The 19,815-nt window shown below is 45.6% G+C and overlaps 4 protein-coding genes across 4 annotated transcripts; 2 read left to right on the forward strand and 2 right to left on the reverse strand.

Moving 5' to 3' along the window:
- Positions 1–1,936: 1,936 nt before the first annotated feature.
- Positions 1,937–2,335, forward strand: PtA15_16A227 (uncharacterized protein; the record flags this gene model as incomplete). Its single annotated transcript, XM_053163897.1, has 1 exon — positions 1,937–2,335. One exon carries the CDS (start codon positions 1,937–1,939, stop codon positions 2,333–2,335), a length of 399 nt encoding a protein of 132 aa, XP_053027876.1.
- Positions 2,336–4,094: 1,759 nt separating this feature from the next.
- PtA15_16A228 (uncharacterized protein) lies at positions 4,095–5,430 on the reverse strand (the record flags this gene model as incomplete). Its single annotated transcript, XM_053163898.1, has 3 exons — positions 4,095–4,297; positions 4,380–4,462; positions 4,532–5,430. The coding sequence occupies 3 exons, from the start codon at positions 5,428–5,430 to the stop codon at positions 4,095–4,097; spliced, it is 1,185 nt and encodes a 394-aa protein (XP_053027877.1).
- Positions 5,431–8,244: 2,814 nt separating this feature from the next.
- PtA15_16A229 (uncharacterized protein) lies at positions 8,245–8,943 on the forward strand (the record flags this gene model as incomplete). Its single annotated transcript, XM_053163899.1, has 2 exons — positions 8,245–8,492; positions 8,571–8,943. 2 exons carry the CDS (start codon positions 8,245–8,247, stop codon positions 8,941–8,943), a joined length of 621 nt encoding a protein of 206 aa, XP_053027878.1.
- A 2,994-nt stretch (positions 8,944–11,937) lies between these two features.
- On the reverse strand, positions 11,938–12,408 carry PtA15_16A230 (uncharacterized protein; the record flags this gene model as incomplete). The annotated part of the gene is made up of 3 exons (XM_053163901.1): positions 11,938–12,124; positions 12,267–12,298; positions 12,376–12,408. The coding sequence occupies 3 exons, from the start codon at positions 12,406–12,408 to the stop codon at positions 11,938–11,940; spliced, it is 252 nt and encodes an 83-aa protein (XP_053027879.1).
- Positions 12,409–19,815: the final 7,407 nt, after the last annotated feature.

Here is a 19,815-nt window from a genome sequence, read left to right on the forward strand (position 1 = left end):
GTGCATATAATACTTTAGCAAACACAGATATATATAACTGGTCAAAGTAGGTCATTCAAAATTGATCCATCATATTTTTTATCCCACAAAGGAGCATTGTTCAATTTTGAATGGCCTAACTTGATCAACAACATCAAAAGATATTTATGTGACAATGTGTGCATATAATGGTTTAGAAAACACACATATATCTTACAATGTTATTGGTACAATTATGCCATCAAAAAAGTGAACATCAATATTTCTGATCCCACAAGAGAACATTGTTCAATTTTGAATGGCCAACTTTACTATTCTACATCCCATGTCTTACAAGAATTTAATGAGATAGAGCAAATGGGTTCAAGTGACTAGCAGGCCTTGTTTTTGGGAAGACATGATATATTGATACCAATCTTTGTGTTTAGCCAGCAGTTGGTTGAGGACCTCATTTGCTTTGACCAACACTTAGTGCAGCCAGAATTGTTTTCCAAAATTCCCTCCCCTGCCCCCTGTTAGACCCACTGTGGAAAAAAGCTGTAGTTTGTAGAACAGAGACTCTTGGAACTATGTGTTCTTTCAAGGTGACATTCAGTAGTATTTTTGGCCAATACATATTTATGTGACAAGTCTTTGAATTCTCCAAGCATCTCGGCTTGCTGAGTCCCTCAATCGGAGGCGCGGGGGGAAGCTCCCCTGACTCATATCGAGGGACTCGGCTTCAAACTCGCTCTACAAACTGATTAAGGAGCCAATTCCTTTAACCTGTCAGGTTTCGGGCTCGGGCTCCCCTGACCCGCCAACAAACGGGTTAACAGGGTCGTCGCCCTGTATCACTGGACTGATCAGCAAGGCAACAACTCCCGCACTCATGCTCAGCGACCAGCCTCAAATCACGCCTCCTCATAAGTAACCTTCTCAAGCCATCACGCTGAAGCCAAACCAGCCAGACCAAACTAACTAGTCCCTTGACAAATACCATCTGTTTCAGACGACGACAACATGGACCAACCGGGCGCGCACACCGTCTCGTAAGAAACCAATTGGACCCTGTGTTTCAACCAGCCCAGCCACACTTGGTACGTGTCATGCAGAGTCTCACCTGTGCGACGCAAGAGCTTAAAAAGCTGACCTTCATTCCCTCTCTTTGTTGTTCTTTAGCTGAATCCCACTACTCGCTCACCTTTGACCACACACTTTCTTCATTCACCCAACATCACCCCTCCGGCTCTATTGTTTTTTCTTTTTTACTTGATTCATCCATTGTTTTCGACGACCTTGTTCCGAACTCAGTCATTCTCAGACTTGTCCTTTTCTTTTATCTCTACTTCTTTGTTCTCATAACGCTCTACCACTGCCCTTAAGGTACATAAGCCTATTCACATGTTTTCTTTTCTCACTTCTTTCTCATGATGGTCACCATGAGCTGACTAAGATGCAATTGAACCTTAAGTCCTCCAATTCTCACATAACCTCCTGCTGGATATTCTGATCACGGTATCAATCAGTTGCGCAATCGATCGTCACAGGATAGATAACGGTACTGATCGCTTTTCTGATCTCAATTGCTGACTGTGGCGATAGGTCATGGGATCGATCGCTCACAAGCCTGTTTGATTGATCACAGGGTTGATTGCACAGGGTATTGCTTGCTCACAGGATCGATCGCTCACAAATCCCACGGTACTGCTTAATCGTTTCTCATCTCAATAGCTCATGGGATCAATCGCTCACAAGCCTGTTTGATCGCTCACAGGGTTGCACAGGGTATTGCTTGCTCACAGGATCGATCGTTCACAGTACTTATTGCTTGCGGAATCGATCGCTCACGGGATAGATTGCTCGCTCATGGTACTATTTAATCGCATCTCAATTGCTTCGCTCCCAAATCAAAACAGAATGATGCTGATTAAGGCCATCTGTCGATCTAGTCAAGAAGAAAATCAGATTGAGAACAATGCCTGCAACCCCAAGTGAATCCAGCCTCTCAGAGTTGGATTCAAGCCTATCTGCACTCAGCCTCCTCTCCGACTCTGATAACGAGCCCCTGATTAACCGGCACCCTGTGCACCCCCAACCTCCAGAAGAACCAATGAAGGCTACCTTGGTTCCACACTCTGACTCAGACGATGAGCCCCTGATTAAATGGCGCACAGCGCAACCCCTACCGCTGGAACCTACGCAGGCCACCCTGGTTGATTCCGACAATGAGCCCCTGATAAACCGGCACCCAGTAGCTGGGAAATCATCTGTTCGGAACATTCCTGCTAAGAAGAAACGGATAAGGAAAAAAACTTTGTATGTCCTCCAATCCTATGCTCAGTTAGCAAAGACCTCAATTTTATGCTTTTGCTAATCCTCATTCCACGCTGTTTCCTTATGATACCTCCCTGACCGCTCTTGCTGGGTCTTTTTTAATGCTTGATCTGCACTCTTGGGCTATACTAAACATGTGATTGAATTGACGTACTATACTATGGCAAATCTTTCCGGTGGACGTAAAGTTATCAGCATAGAAGGTCCCAACAGCAGAGGCCGGGGAGACGTACCAAAAGGAAGCAGCATGGTATAAGCAGCACACTCACTACAAACGTGATCAACGGAACGCTTTGTAAAACAACTCGATTTCCGGAACCATGCGACCTTTTCCCCAAAATCAGTTCCGAATATGTTCAAATGAAGAAAGATAGGCAGCTTGCCAGATATCTATATGAGTGCGGTAAAGGACCGGAACCATCAAAGAAAACAATTTACAAGCAAAAGCCAACTGCAGCAGAAATCGATTTCGCCTACAACTATGTCAACAACCCATCCTTTACACTTTACCATTACGGACACATCCGTGTATTCGAGGGCACTAAAAATGACCAGCTCATAGCCGATATCCACTTCACTAATCTCAATACGCTATCCGAATCTAGAAGGGATGAATTGAACTTCTTGTGTTTGTTTCTCCATATGGCCAAAAAATTCGTCAACCCAGTAAACTCGCCTGGCCGTTCTTGTCAATGGCGGCACTGGAGATTTTGGGGATCTATTGCAATCAGAAGGCCATCGATGACAACCCTGAAGAATACGCTCAGCAAAGAGAGCGGGCCAGATCCTTTGGTCACTTTTTCATCCTTTTGCCAATTTGGCTCTTCAACACAATCAAGATTTCATGATCAAGCACAACATTCCAGCATTTTATGATTCTGCTTTCCCTGGTCAGAATGAATCGACACCTGATTCTTTTTTCTCTTCCAACTTAACCTTCACGGCAAACGGCTTCTTCAACCTTCCACATGTTGACAATAAGGATGAACCATCTCTCCCCTTTGCCTTCCTCCTCTCTCTTCCAACCTGCCGAAAAACTGGGAAACTCACATTCAAGTCTGGGTACGATGTCACCGACGGCCCATTTATTTTTCCAGAGTGCAAGTTTGGAATCAAATTTCAACCTGATGTTATGTGTCAAGCCACTTTTTGACAACGAGAATATCTACATGGAACTCTCCCACCCTTAGACCCTGGGAATGGAAACTTCATGCGAACTAGCATGTCAATGCAGATTGCAGCAAAGGTAACAAAAGTATCCAATAGAGTTACACATGGAGAATTTGAAGAAAAGACCGACATGCATTTCGGGGATGTGGAATTCCTTTCAAATAATGATAAAAAATAGCTTCTCTGCTCACCTAATTGGTTCGTAACAGTTTCATGTTTTCCTTCTTATACACATTACTAACAATTATCATCTCCACTCATTTCATTGTCCAGACCACTCATGTCTTCATCCAGAAATGCCTGTTTTCCTGCTTATGCACTTTGCTAACAATATTCATTTCCACTCAATTGCCGAGAAATGAATGTTTTCCAGTTTTCCTCATTATCTGCTTTTCAAATGACACTAAATAGCTTCGGTCCTTTTACTTGTTTTCTAAATGTCTCGTGATCTGCTCAATGAAACTTGGAAGGTGTGTGCTGCTAGGTGACAAGAGACTGCAAACATTATCATCTCACAGTTTGCTGTTTTGGCGATGTGAACAGCCTGCCAATAATGCAAGTAAAGCAATCAACAATTGTGCAAGGATTGACAATCAATAAGCAATCAAAAAACCACTTGCCTTGCAAAATCAATCATCCAGAAAGCTCGGGACTTGTTCAGAGGCCCTCTTGAATGACATCGACTTGCGAATCCCATCATTGACAGGTGTTTCATCATCGTCTGTCTTGTAATCATCATCTGGTACACCATTTTGATAGGCAGCTTGCGCCTCAGGGTTAGCTTGTTCCACAATAGTGACGCATCCTTCATACTGTTCTTGTTCTTCACACCCTTTCGTGCTGAAACAAGAATCAAGGAAGGATAGATGATCAATTCATACATGTAGTTATGAAAAATGAAGGGAAAAACTTACTGCCACGGAAAACAGCTCTTGCCCGCTTTGTTCTCATGAAGTGGTTAAATCGGTTTGGCTTCTTCACCGGCATCTGTTTACCACTGCAATCAAAGTGAATATATCAATAAGCTGGTTGGTAAATGAAGGGATCAAATTGGAAAAACCCGTACAGATAGGCATCTACCATGGGAAGTGAAACACCTCGCTCAATCGCTTGGACACAGAGCTCCTTTCGCTGCTTGTGATAGAATTCAGCAAAAAAGGCTCTATCGGCGTCGGACATTGCCTTCTTTGAGTATTTCTTGGCATCAATGGCCAGCTGCGCTTCAGTTAGATTCATCAGCTCCTCATGTGAACAAGGTTGGGGTGCTGGCTGATTGCTCTCTTGAATCTTTTTCCGCTTGCGCGATCTGGTTTGGTTGAGGGAAGCAAGGGGAGCAGTAGATGCAGGTTGGTCTTGACGGGTAGTACTATGGGCTGGTAAGGCTGGATGAGTGGTCAAAGATGGTGTGCTACTGGTGCTGGATGAAGCAACACGGGGGGCTCGCTTGGCTCTAGGCTTAGCAATATTGACTTGGGAAGACAAGGGGCTAGCAATGTGAGGAGTGGGGGATAGACGCACAGATGGAGAATAGTAGGTTGAAGGAGTACGAGCATCAGATGGGTTTAATGGGGAGCTGTTGTAGTGGGGCAAGTGGTCGTGACGCTGATGCGCATAATTGGAGGAGTGGAACTCAGAAGGTGAAGCAAGCTGATCAAAAAGCTCAGACAATTGGGGGATGTGAGGCGTAAAGTTAGGATCCATACAATTGAGCTGTGGACCTTGTTGACGTCGAGCGTAAAGGAGTGATTGCTGGGAACCAGAGGTGGGGGGATGATGTGAACGTGAGTGGAGTGGAGACTGATGCTGCAAGTGAGGGTGAAAGCCGGTGGGAAAACCAGAATGCGTGGATTGATGGGGTGAGGATTGATAACCGGATGAATGGGAAGGGGACTGGCCATAACCGTGCGACTGGTCGTAGTTAATATTGTTATATGTACCAGATGGGGTGTTGAGGTTGTAGGACATCTTTGAGGAAGCGGATGGAGAGTTGATGCTGGGATGAACGGAGTGAAGTGGTGTCGCCGTTGGCCGGCCGGGTGGGACATGTCAATAGATTATAGCAGCGTACCCATTCCACAACAAATGTGGTTGCTGCAATGGCTGCGGCACTGCTGCACAGCATGTAGGGTATTGGTAACAAGTGATATGTAAGTACATGAAGGTCTTTACATGTACAAATAGCAGGAGGGGGAGTGAGATGTAGCAAGGGCGCGCGAGAGGCCGAAAACACCTGTCCGCTAGCCTCGGCAACGCAGTCCCATAGACTACACAGTAGTACGTAGGGTACCAACAGGGGTGGCTGGAATAGAACAATACACTGCAAAAAAAAATATGTCAACTGCGTGCAGTTGACATGCAGGGAGTTCATTTCTGACTCTAACTCGAACTCAGGTTGTGGCTTTGGGTAGTGGTACAACCTGCCCCTTGCATCACAATGCCAAGACAAATACATATGTACATATGGCCCTGAGCCTTGAGGCCAATGCTCAACCAGCGGCAAATCCTCAACCTCCCTGAGCCTTGTGATGTATCAAGCAGCTGAGGAGCTCCCATTGAGTCCCTCAACGGCCACTGGTCATTTCAAGTCGGCTACACTTTTGATGACCAGCACTGGTCAATTATAGCTGGATCTGCACAGACAGACACAGTTTCTAACCTTGTTGGTGACAGGCACCGCATTGATCCCTGTCACTGACAGGCACCTCCAGTTCCGGCACTCTCTTGCCCGGGCTCCTCTTTGATAGCGTCTGATTCTGTAGTATGTTAGGGATCCCAGGTGCAGGCGGAGGGATCTTGCCACCTGTCAATGATGGTGGGCGGGACACCCTTGATGTTGAATCGATTCAAATGGGAGGGCCGGGCTCCAAGATGATGAGCTATCCACTCGGATCCCACATGCAGCTGCAGTGGGGGCGGCTGGCGCAACCGAGAGAGCCAGCCAGCTGTTGGTCCAGAACCTCAGTGCCAATCCGTCCAACGACCAGGTCATCAAAACATTCAGGATCTATCTCTCCCGACAGGACCTTAGGAAGATGACCAAACGATCCGACCGCGACGCGCTCAACTATTGGTTCCTGTGAGCCTGAGTCTCTATAGTGACAGCAGGACACAAGAAATGGGGGGGCAATTGTTGGATTTCTTGGGATAAAGAAATTACAACTATAATAGAAAAAGAGAAAGAGAGAGAGAAACCAAGCAGGATAAGAAGGAAGAGAAGTACTAGGTTATTCTAGTGGGAATGCACGTCCACTGGCAATGCTACTCTTCAGAAGAGTGCTGCTAATCTGTGCAAGAAGTGCTACAGCTTCCTCTCAGGAGGGTATCTGGATTAGATAAGTCTTAATCCAGCCACAGTTTTTTAGACTTCTCTCTGGACAGTCAAGGTTCTTAATGGGAAACCTGAGGGACAGCCCTGAACCTAGATTTTGAGGCAAAGGCCTGATGATAAGAAGGGACAGCCCTATGATCAAGATGGAGGCAAAGGCCTATAGATATGGAGGGACAGCCCTGTGATCAAGGAGAAAGCAAAGCAAGAAGAAAAGGCAGATCCAGCAAGACACAGAGTTGTACCTCTGAGATAAACAAGGTTCAGTGAAAGAGGTTACTTACTGTCAATATCCTAGGCGCCTGTGACGGTAGGTATACTGGGAGTATAGTAGGCTCTTTGGTGGTGATCCTGGAGTTATCTGGGTGGTGGTTCTGGTGTGCTGAAGTCTGTGGATCCGCCTCAGGCAAGGGGGATCCTGACTACGAAAATTTTCACAGTTTGCTTATGTAATTTACATATGTACATGTGGTTTGGCGCGCCTAGTAGCGCTGACACGTCACAACTGCGCAAGGGCGCTACAACTCAGTAACTCAGGGAAGGAGTATAGTTACAATGAATTGGTAAGTTGTAACTAGGGTTAAAATTGCATGAGGAAACAGAATATGAAGTCAAAACAGGGATATCTCTTAAGATGAAAAAGATATAAAGTAATTTATATGTAACAAAGGTAGAACAGGCAGCTTTTAGGTCAGCTGTGATGACTCTAAGGCTGACAGTTCCCTTAAGTCCATCTCTTCTCCCACTTTCCCCCACCCAAAAGCTGCTGACGGCTTCACTTACTTCAGTCTTTTTTGTTTTGATCCTCTTTGTTAATCCACCCCCACCTTTCAATCCTATAAAAATCAAGGTAATACAACGGCTAGCGCCCCGGCCGGTTGCTGCAGATCACTCAGAAGCAGCCATGCCTTCTATATTGCCAAATTTGTCCAAGAGTAAATCAAAGATGGAGAAAAGCCCAAAGTCAAACAGTAAATCGAAAAGGGCTCAAAGATTGACTGTTCCTACTAAAACTCATCTGGAAAGTCTCTTGCCCAATTCAGTCGACTCCCCAGGAAAGGCAGTCACCTCATCTTCCCCACCTACCAAGGAGTCAAAAACTAAAAAGTCAATTTTACCCAAGTACATCAACCAAAGCTCAAGAAATTGATCTCCTCCACCCGCGCTGCCCAAAACACCAGACTTAGGTGCTTCCGGGTCCCCTAGTCATATATCAAGAAGTCCATCCGCCTCCACTGCCGCCGGCAGATCAGTCACATTGGCTCATCCGCACATCTATTCTCAGCAAGCCTGTCAAAGCGGCCAGCCCAGTAGTCGATGATCTACTGAACTCAAAGAAAGCCAAAGTGATCATCCGGAAGATGGTGGAACATCTGCAGGGTGTTTGTTTTTGAATTCCAGTGGACCCGATTGCCGTTGGCGCACCAACCTACCTGGACAAAATCAAGAATCCCATGGACCTCTTGACAATGGTCAAGAAGCTCAATAAAGGCATCTACAAACGCCACTCTGAACTGATGGCTGACTTTGAGTTGATCGTCTCGAACTGCGTCCAATTCAATGGCGCTGAGAGTCAGTTGGGATTGGAGGCTAAGGCCCTCAAGAAAGTCTGGGACCTCGAATGGGAAAAGGCCGCTAAAATGTCTTATACCAATAAACAATCGCTCTTGGGTTTATTCAATAAATTAAACCAAGCACCTAGGTAAGCTTTTATTACTCTCTAAGTGTTGAACTTTGTATGTGGCTGCCGGGATCTGATGATGCTTGATGTTATTATTAGTGTTGAGCTGTTTAATGAGCCAGTTGACCCGGTCAAATACCAAATACCAACTTGCTACGCGGTGATTGGAGGCCAACAGAGCGCGCAAGATCTGGGGACAATCAAAGCGAACCTGGTCGCGGATCAATACAACAGCATCGGCGAGTTCGAGGCGGACGTGCGGCTAATGCTGAAGAACTGCTTCACATTCAATGCGCCGACTACCCCGGTGGAGGTGATTGGACGGGACCTTGAGAAGGCCTTTGACATTGCTATGGTCAAGGTTTGCAAAGACGCCGGGTTGCCCCCTACCGCTGGATCATCATCCACCCCTGGAGACAAACGCAAGGGCGTTGAGCCCTCCGCGTCTTCGAAAAGATCTCGCGTCGGGTGATTCAATAACTAACTTTTGCTTGTATGCTTGAACTCAAATCTTGAAATCATGTTTCCAAAAAAAACCCACCCTCCCCTCCCGGATCTGCCACTCTCTTCATTTATTGTCCAAAATAGTAGGTCAAAGAATATCATGATTACTTCTGCCTTCTTGTTAATTCTCCATTTACTCTCCTTCCCAATTTTCTATATTTCTGCAAACACTTGACAAAAGAAACCCAATCTTGTTCTCCATGATCTTCTAATGAATAGTATACATGTACAATGTATCTTTTCTTCTCCTTTTTTGGGTGGTCTTGTGTGTGTATCTGAAGTTCTTTTGGCTTTCTGTGCAACATGTTCAGGCCCCATCTAGAGAGGGGATGAGTTTTCCTCAGGGGGAGGGGATGATTTGCGCTGAGGCACTATTCACTGTGGCAAGGCATCCCACTGTACCTTTTTTTTCTGGGTCAGGACAGTTTTTGGTCAATTTTTTGGTAAAAAAATTTGGCAGTTGAAAAATCGACTTTTATATTGCACAGACCAGGTCACAAAATCCACAATTGGACCCACATGGTTTTTGGGAGTCAGAAAATCAACTCCCCCCTTGGGAATGGGAGCCAAAAAATTAATTTCACAAAAAATCCATGAATTTAAAGAAAAACTAGAGATCAAGGCGGCTGCGCCGCTGTACTTTTAAGGGTACATATATATAGTAATACCACAATGAGGCTGTTTGTTGGGTTAATATGAGGGATCAAACCAGAATACAAAGTGGAAATGAGCCACAATTGTCCTCAATTACATGAATTCAATTAAACCCTCTGGTCAACAATGCCTTTCCCACTATGACATGCCCTGCCAGCCTCCCAAGAGGAACAAGTTCCACCAATAAACAAATAATTTTATTATTATTCACAATTACTCCTATCAGACTTCAAATTCATATTAGCCATTCTTGGTTTTACACTTTGAATTCAGTACAAATATTTGAGATATTTGGATTCAAGTGTTCTAATGATTTTTTTTTCAGTGTCCAATACATTTAGCCCAATCATACTCAATAAAATTTCCTAGGCATGGATATTGGGCGGGCTGGGGCCATCAGCAGGCCAGCCCAAGTTGGACCCCAACATTATTGGGCAGGCCAGGCCGGGCCAATTTCTCTCAAGTAGTTGCCCGGCCAAATATAGCTTTTTCCACAATCATCAAAACTTTATAATCCACTCAAGTCTATTGTAAATACTGTTCACCATGAAATTCAAATAGTACATACCTCACAATATCCAGCAAGCTCAACCAGTAACAAAGCCAACACTTCATCCAAGCTACAATTACAATTTCAAGATGTTCATTTCCCTATACTCTTGCCCCTGTCATCATTTGATGACAGTTGATGATTTTAGTTCAAAGTTCAAACCACCTGCCAAATCACAGGAAGATTGCAGGGTCTAAGATACCTGGCCCCTGTGTACCCCTTTCTGGCGAAATGGCCTGACCTCCACCCTCCCTGATTTGCACTTGCCATCCCGTGATTAAAATCAACCCCAAGTTGTCTACTCTGCTTGCTGCATTCTAATCTTGAGTTTTCAAGGCAGTTGCATTTCATGTCTAATATTGCAGGAAATGTTAAACATACCTTCTCCACAAATTAGTGTCTTTATTCAGAGATTTGAGTCACAATTCAAATTCTTGTGCAGTGTGAACTGTGTTGCAAAGTCAGAATATTAGCTGTTGTGTTTTGGTGTTAACTGTGGTAAAGAACATTGTGATTGATACCTCCTGAGCCTCCAAGGAAGATCAATTCAATTTCACCATTGCACACTATAAATTCCAGGAATTGGAGAACTTTTGCTTGAAAATGACATCACATTTCCCTGTCATTGAATCCCAATTTCACTAAACAGTCCAGATGAGGAATACATACAAGCATTTAATTAATCAGAAAGAAACTGAGAACCCAACCAGTCAAGAGATGTCACAAGCAAAGATTCATGCTGACCAAAAATTAAAAGAAATAATATTTTCCTGCTGTCCTTTTTCTAATTTCTCAGAGCCTGAAGATAATCAAAAATGTACTTGGAGACTCTAAAATAAATGTTCTTCACTCTGATTGTTACCTCAGGCCCATCAGATGTACCACCTTACCTCACATTCATCGTGGTGTCCTGGTCTAGTCAGGGTTTGATAACAACAGATCACAGTTGAAGCCTGTTCAAGGTTGAACAGGCTGAATGGCAAGGGCATGTTCCATCTGCTGAATCACCAGATAAGATAGGTGGGAGGGGGGGAGGCTGGGGGATGAGGAGGCGGGCGGTCGGCGACATCAACAAGGGTGACAAAAACCTTCAAGAGATTGGGTCAGATGGGCAGGTCGTTTTCTATAAGCAACTTCTTTTGGATAATTTTGAGCGCCCCACGTGCTCGCCGGCCAGTTTGCGCGAGAGCTAGAAAGAGTGCAAGTCGAGAGAGAGGGCGGTCTCCGGAGCAGTGGGCCCGCGGCCAACAAAAACACTCGCCGAGCTGGAGAGCAGACTCGGCTGCGAGCTAGTTGTAAACCAGTTGAGTCAACAAACTGAGATGAGGGAGCGGGGATGCAACACCGGTCTGAATGAGTAGCCTGCCAAACATCTTGCAAAGCGCGAGTTTGCCAACACAGTCGTCGAGATTAGAGACGCGGGCGCCGCCGAAAGTGGCTGCATAGACGAGTTTGTCAATTTTAGCTGTTTGGGAGGCGTATCATTGGCTGGAGTGAAATGTGGTAGGGAAAGCCAAGCGGCGGCGGACGCTGCGTCCCCGATCCTGCTCAGGATCCCTATGTCCTATCCCCCCAAATTGTCGGTGCCGAGGCTGAGCTTTTGGAGCCCGTCGGCGATGAGCCACTGGACCTGGGAGATCATCAAGCTTGGGTTGTAGTTCGATGTGGGACACTCGATTAGGCCGCATCATCTCTGCGCAAGTGACTTCACTTTGCTCCGCTTGAGATGGATGCACTGGGTGAGAATCTTCCGGTCGGTCAACACCCAGAGGTGTCGTAAGTCTCGGAATCTCGCTGTACGTCCAGTTCGCCGGAAAAACTTTCCTGGTATAGCCTATCTCCGAGAGCAGCTTTCTCGAAAGAACCTTCTTGAACAATGTAAGGTATTTTCAATTGCTTGGCGTCGAAGGGGTTGTCGGTCTCTGCAAAAGCGCCGCTGAAAGATCTGGAAAAGAAAACACCCAGAGAGAAAGTTTGTGAACGATGCTTGCTGGACTACATGCCAACCTCACTCGAGCAGAATCTATCGGTCATGATTAGTTGCCGTTTGAAAGACCTATATTCAAATCCCCCTGTGATTGGCGTACGTCTTGGATCCGGGTCGGTGAAGGTCACAGAGCTAACAGAGTGGAAAGCAAGGGGGAGCAGATTCATTCAGTTGGATGGTAGATCAGGGTATGGACAGTCTGGACTTACAATGTGAGTCATACCAGCCTCGTAGCCAAGCATTGTGGTGAGGTGGACGGGCTAGTCAGTCAGCACTTTGGGTAAACCAACCGTGAGCCAGGAAGGTGTGTCGTTGTTAGTTATCTGTGGCGGTGGCATTTTTATGCGGCGGTGGCGTTTTTTGCCATGGCGGTGTTGGTGGCGCTGTTGCTGTGGAGTTGGTTGTGAACCCAGAGGTAAGTTGAACTCAAAGCATATAACCCGCGGGTGGGACTCGGATATATAAACACCAGCTGGCCAAGCTGCTTTCCCCCCCAGGCGCATCCGTTTTTGTTGTACTTCCAGCTGGCGGTGCGTCCTCAAGACCCCCCCCGCTGTTGCAATTGCATATGCGCGGGGGGTAAAGTACTGGGCCCCATGATGCATTCTGCCTTTGGCGCTGCAGGGGGCCCTTGATTACATATTGTTTGTCCCTTCCGGTGAGTTGGGCGGCAATGTGAGCCTGGGTGCAGCAGCTTTGGCTGGTGTTGGGCTGGGTTGCTGGTTGTGATTTTTTCTCATCTTGAATGGAAAAAAAAAACATTTTTTTCTTTTGTATTTTGTGAGCTTAGTATAATAGCATAAGTTTGATGTTCTTTTCTATTTTTTTGAGCTTGTGGGGTAAATCATGTATTTTTTTTCTTAAATGGGTCTATTATATGGGGAAACCCTTGAATTTTTTTTCTACAAATCTCTGGTTTTAATAAACTTGGATTCATATCTCCTCACTTTGGCACCTCAGCCCCCAAAGATTTTACAGTGGGCAGAAATATATCTTTAAAGCACCTGGTTAGCTGCTTGGCAGTAGCAAACCCCAGGAAAGAGGTGGGCTACCGTGGGTGCAATTTGGTGAATTTCCTTAGCAGGAAAGCTACCAAATTGTTAGCCATGGTGCCCCAAAGTGCACCAAAATTTTGTATCATGAATTTAAATACTCTGTAAACAAATGTCTAGCTGCAAGGCAGTGACCCATCAAAAGAAAATGATTTTGAGGCATCCCTTCACCACAGTTAATAGCACCTCCACCACAGTCATTAGTCCCTCCACCACAGTTCTTAGTCCCTCTGCCAAAATTATTATTCCCTCCACAACAGTTATTATTCCCTAAAAAACAATTATTAGTCCCTCAGCTACAGTTATTAGTCCTCAGCTACAGTTATTAGTCCTCAGCTACAGTTATTAGTGCCAGCTGCAGTTATTAGTCCCTCCCCCACGGTTAATAGTGCCCCTGCCACAGGTATTGGTCCCTCCGCCACTGTTATTAGTCCGCCAACATATAAACTGTAGCTCAGGCACTATTAACTTTGGCTGAGGGACTAATGACTGTGGTGGAGGCACTATTAACTGTAGCAGAGGCACTAATAACTTGGGCGGAGGCATGCCTCAAAATCATTTTCTGTTGGTGTTTTACTGCCTTGCAGCTAGACATTTGGTTACAGAGTATTTAAATTCATGATACAAAATTTTGATGCACTTTGGGGCACTGTGCCTAAGGATTTGGCAGCTTCCCTCAGAAGAATATTCACCAAATTGCACCCATGGTAGCCCACCTCTTTCCTGGGGTTTTCTACTGCCAACCAGCTCACCAGGTGCTTTCCACAAGTCTTTCTGCCCACTGTAAAACTTTTGGGCGCTTTGGGGCACTGTAGCTAGGGCTTTGGTGGATTTCCTTAGTAGGAAATCCGTCAAATTAGACCCCCAGTTGCACATGACTTTCCTGGTGTGTGCTACTGCCAAGAAGCTCAACAGGTGCTTTAAAGACATCTTTGTTCCCACTGTAAAAACTTTGGGGGTTTGGGTGCCCCAGCAAGGAGATATGATTCTTTCTTTAAATTCATGGATTTTTTTGCGAAATTGAATCTTCCACTCCCATTCCCAAGGGCGGAATTAATTTTCTGACTCCCAAAATCCACGAGGGTAAAATTTTGGTCCTCCAGACTGGGGGTGGAAGTTGTGACTGGGTCTGCGTGACGTAAACACATTTTGGGAGTCAATTTTTCAACTCCCAAAAATTTCAAGGGCAGGCTTTTTTGGGTGAGGATACCCCTCAACCAACACTTTTTGATTGGATTATGGGTTTTCCAACAGCATCTGTTATTGTGTAGTGGTTAGGTTTTCCCTTTGGTCAGTTTGAGTGGTCACGAGTTTGACCCTGTGTGTTGATGTCTGGGTTTAGAACATCCATCTATGGGTTGATGGCAATTTATACAGGCCACATGCCAACCAATAAGTCTATAACTATGGGTATACACAGGTGGGTCCAATCAGACCAGGTGAAATTTCAAAAAAACAGAACCACTGGGCAGAAACCTTTGCCACAATATTTCTGGACTGCCCTCCATCTGAAAAGCACAAAAATGTGTTCATGTTGTGGTTTGAGCCCATGGTCTTGACAGCTTAAGGGCCCGCTTGCAAAATGTAAATCCTTCAGGCGCGCCAGTACAGCTTATTGCCTTGTGCAACTGTAGTGGCAGAGTGATGCAAGGGTGGCATTGCCCCCAGCAGCCATGGGGCACTAGTGTCTTGCACTTTGCTCAAGGAGGGGCCACCTTTCAATTAAGTTAGCCTCCTTTGGAGGCTTGCCCCTTGCCAGGCTTTGCCCAAGTGGGGCCGCATTCCAAATCAGATTAAAGTTTGACATTGGACAAGTCCAGAGCACAACCCTGTTAAAATCAACCCAACCAGACCAATAAGCACCAGCTTTGGGTAAAGAACAGAAACGGGTAAGTAAATATTTCAACTATTTTTCCTTTGGAAAAACTTCTAGTACTCATCGAGAGATCAATTTTCAAGATTTAGCATGGGTGTCAAATACGTGACCTGGACCTGTATTGAACTTGGCTGTAATAAGCTGAACCATCCAGACACTGGAGTCGTCAAAACAGGATTTCAAATGTCCCAGTCGGCGTATACCAACCATCAAAATAAAATCAAGGAAAAATTAAAGCAGACTGGCCCATCAAACACCCTTGACAACTCATTGAAAGAAAGACAGGAAAGTTATTTTTATAATCTGATAAATAGTTCATTTTATTCCTTCTTCTTCAGTCTAATACTCAGTCCAGCCATGATATTGAAGTTTCTTCTGTCATTCTGATCAATCTGTGCCAAAATTAAAATAGGTGTCTCAAAATGAATCCGGATCAACAGACCAGGTGATTTTTTCAATATGGGGACTTGGGAGCCAAAGACTTGAATAATAAGTTAATTTTGCTTGATTTAGGTCAGTACATCCACGGCTGCGGTTCCCCCAAGAAAGGATGATAGGATTCCTTTGGCACTTCTCCAATCATCAAGCTCTAGCAACAAACATGCAAATACCGTCCCCGCTGTGTCTGTTAAATCATTCGATTTCTACAAAACTCATGCTCTGGTTGTGATGATTCAAGCAGCCAAACTTTCGCTAGTGGAACGTCTTAGTGAGGATGCTGTCAACCGCTTTTTAAGGATGGAAATTGAAAAATGGCTATTGAGCAATCCCAATACTCCAAACTACCACATCACCTTTGACCAAATACCAAAAAAAATTGACACAGTTTTTAACCGTCTTGGCCTATTGCAAATCATTATACATGCCACCTGTTGCCCGTCTTTTTTTTCAATCTATCCAGCACCAGTCCGCCCCACAGCCCACTCGCTTCGCAAAAAAAAACAATTCAACCCACCATCAATCACGCATTGCACCTCAAAATTTTGCTTGACTAGCAAGCATTTTGTGAATTCTTTGGGTGGGAACTGCCCTTCTTGCGGTGAAGCGTTGTTCAAGAGCCCTCCACCCATTTGCAATTATCCTTACAGACCTGTCAAGACATTCCCGTACCACACACTAGCCAACTGGATTGCAATCAAGATTCTCTGGCACTATTCATAGTGCCAGAGGCACTATTCATAGTGCCAGAGGCACTATTCATAGTGCCAGAGGCACTATTCATAGTGCCAGAGGCACTATTCATAGTGCCAGAGGCACTATTCATAGTGCCAGAGGCACTATTCATAGTGCCAGAGGCACTATTCATAGTGCCAGAGGCACTATTCATAGTGCCAGAGGCACTATTCATAGTGCCAGAGGCACTATTCATAGTGCCAGAGGCACTATTCATAGTGCCAGAGGCACTATTCAGAGTGCCAGAGGCACTATTCAGAGTGCCGATTTGGTCAGCAAATGTCATTTCTGCAAGAAGCACTGCGGAAACTTAGCCGGTGCCTGCCCGTGGCCCCAAGAACAACGAATCGTTGTTCCGCCCTCATTCGTAGTCCCGCCAAAGCCGGCAAACTATGTCACACCTTGAGCTTGGAAGAATTCCCAGGGACCATTGACCTCGTCCGCTGGCAAAGCAACAGGGCAACCAGCAGGAGTGGCTGCAACAAGCGTGCAGGCCCCAGCCTTTGATGAAGCTGGCATATCCACCGTCGCTGTGATTGAAGGTCACATGGAGGCCAAAGCGCTTAACTATGGCAATGATCCATTAACCTTTATCGAACGAGACAGGGAAGATTCGGAACCCTCAGACACCGAAGACATCCCAGTCAAGGCCAAAACTCTTTCACTGGCCAACATACAGATGGCCGACGCCTCGCAGTTGGAATTTCGAGAAGAGCTCCTTGACTTCATAGATGACTCCTCCACAACGGGGACAGACGATAAGTACGTCTCAGCCGGTCACACACTCCCTTCCCCCGGCGCCATCCATTTCTTTCACGCAGGGAGACGCTTACGCGCCCCCTTCCCTGTAGTTTGTAAACCACGGTCCCTTTATCGCCGTCCTCCATTGCCAACCCCGTACCAGCAATCCCACTCAGAATCCCCAATATTCATTCCCTTACATTCCTCGGTTCCTACATACTTAGTCTGTTTCAACTCGCCAACCCCGACTCAGCTGACCCCTGTTCCACAAGCCTGCAAACGGCCTATCGACTGCAACCCTGCCGGGGACGTAGGCATCTACGACAAGCCAGCACCTCATCAATCTTCAGCCTCGACTTCCTATAAATACACATTTCTCTCAACACACCCCCCCCCCCCCCCCAACATCCCCCTGTTCCGTATTCTCGACCGCCCCACTCGCACTCGACCTCAGCCGACCGCTCCCTCCCTCTTATAGGGGGGGAGACTGTGAAGACCCCCGCGACATTGGGTCTTCACACAAGGGGTTACGGGATCACCTAACCCTAAACCCCCTGCGAGACTCATACATAGACTCGACCCCGCTCTCCCCTAGTCAAGCAGAGATCTGATCTCTCTCGACTAGGTGAGCACCCTTTCTTTCTTCTGCTTTTTCTATGTATCTAGCCAGAGAGATCTGATCTCTCTCGACTAGTCTTTGAAATACTAGCTACACCGTTTGGAACTAGAACTCAAACGGCTCTCGCCTCGTCATCTGCGCTTCTTCTTTGTCGTTGTCAGTGAGGGTTCATAGAACCCTTACAGGTTGTGCCCACTGAAGTCCCCTCTATAAATAGAGGCCTATTTGGCCCTCAGGAAAAGATCCCCCAGACCTTTCACCACCCATAAACCGTGAGTTTACCGTGAATATTCTCCCCAGCTACTACTGTAGCCCCCTTTCCTTTTAAACCATCCCCAGCACGCAAAATCCACTGGATTAAACCCTTCAAATCATCAAAAATCCCTTATTAGCATATTTAAAGATTTATCCTTATAAGTAGTTGCCGCAAGACCTCTGCCTCTGTCAAGCAGCCAATCAGTTTAAGCGCTTACCACCTACTATTACGCCAACTGTAATTAATAATTTCATATTATTAATTTCATATTATTAATTTCATAATTAATCCTTCCTCTGTTACAGAGTGTTTAAACCCTTGTAGTGGCCATATTTGCCACGTAACAAGCTTGGTAATTTAAATTACCAGTGTTTACATCAGCATAGTTATAGTGCTAGGGCCCAAAACCCTTATTTTTGATGGGTTTTTGCCCTAAGCTTCATAAACAGCTTCCTGTCCCAGCGCATCACCGAACCGCAGCTCTGAACAAAAGACCAAGCTAAAAGTGAGAGCAAGAGTGCCCCGACCAGAACTCTGGCTTGTCAGATGCTGACTTCAACAAATGTTGTTCATTAGCGCTTTATTTCTTGCCCTTTTCCATCTTTACCTCAACAACTAGCACAGCTGCTCAACAGCTGTTTGCCAACTCTCTCAACCTTTCTATACTTAAACTATAAGGAGCTGGATAACAACTTGCTCCTAGGTACACAATCTATTCTCACTTTTCTTATATCATGGTTGCGTATTTTGTATATATACATGGTTAGCTAATAGGCAATCAATCCTAGTTACTCCATTTCTTTCACAGAGGGCTTGGTAGGAAAATGACTGCTAACAGTATAATTTTTCTTTTACATGTTACATCAGTCTCAAACCTTCAGGTAACTTACATGTATGCATATTATATGTACCATAAAATTTCTGGCCATATTCTAAATTCATGACATGGGATATAAGGTGTGCACAGTAGTCATAGTACCTACTAGTGCAAATCCCCATATATCTCATGTCCTGATGCCACCACATTGCTAAGAATTACATGGCATGAAGAGTTTGCAACATTAAAGTATTCCTGAAATTATTGGACTTCTTTGGTATCTAACCAATAAGTTATATAGTTGACAGTCATTTTCCCACTAATTCCGCCACACACCCCTTATATCTCATGTTCTCATGAAACCCTGTTGCCAAAATTTTCATAGCACAGATAATTATATGCAAAATTAAAGATTAGATGAAGTTTTTATACTTTTTGGGTGTGTCATAATAATGATGCACGGTTAGCAGTAACTTTCCCACTAAACCCATCACACACCCCTGATCTTTCTCATGTTCTGATGACAAAATATTTCCAAAAAAGTGATAGCACAGATAATAATCAACTTGGAAAGTTCCCTGAAAGTTTTATACTGTTTAGCTGTGTAGTAAAAAAGCAGGCAAAACCGCGGGTCTCGCGGACCACCGCCAGATGGGGCTGCCTCTCTGCGCCTGTTCGACAGGACCATACCATATCTGGAGCGCGGCCATCATGGGGCATGGCGTGGATTCTGGGCCGCAATCCCGCTGCACGTGGCTCCTTGTCCTCTTGGGTGGCACTGGACTTGATCTACAGACAAAAAAGGCAGGGGCAAGGCGGTGGAGTTGTTTCTTTTTGGGGGGGAAAGCAGACCTGAGAATGCACATGATGGAGCACCCACAACCGGGCGAGTATGTAAGCAGTAGAAAAAACAAGCGCAGGGCTTCAGGAGGGCTTGAGGCGGTCGAGGGCCAGCAACAGGCCGTCGATGCGTTGGTTGACGAGGGCGTGGTTAGCATTCGCGTTATTTTAGATAGTACTGAGGAGCTTGGAGAGGTGAGCAGTGCGGTCGGAGGTAGCGCGGAGGCCATTGAGGGCGTTGTCGAGTCTAGCGCGGAAGGAGTCGGCGCTGGCGT

Source organism: Puccinia triticina, chromosome 16A (assembly GCF_026914185.1).
Source record: "Puccinia triticina chromosome 16A, complete sequence".
Lineage (NCBI taxonomy): Eukaryota > Fungi > Basidiomycota > Pucciniomycetes > Pucciniales > Pucciniaceae > Puccinia > Puccinia triticina.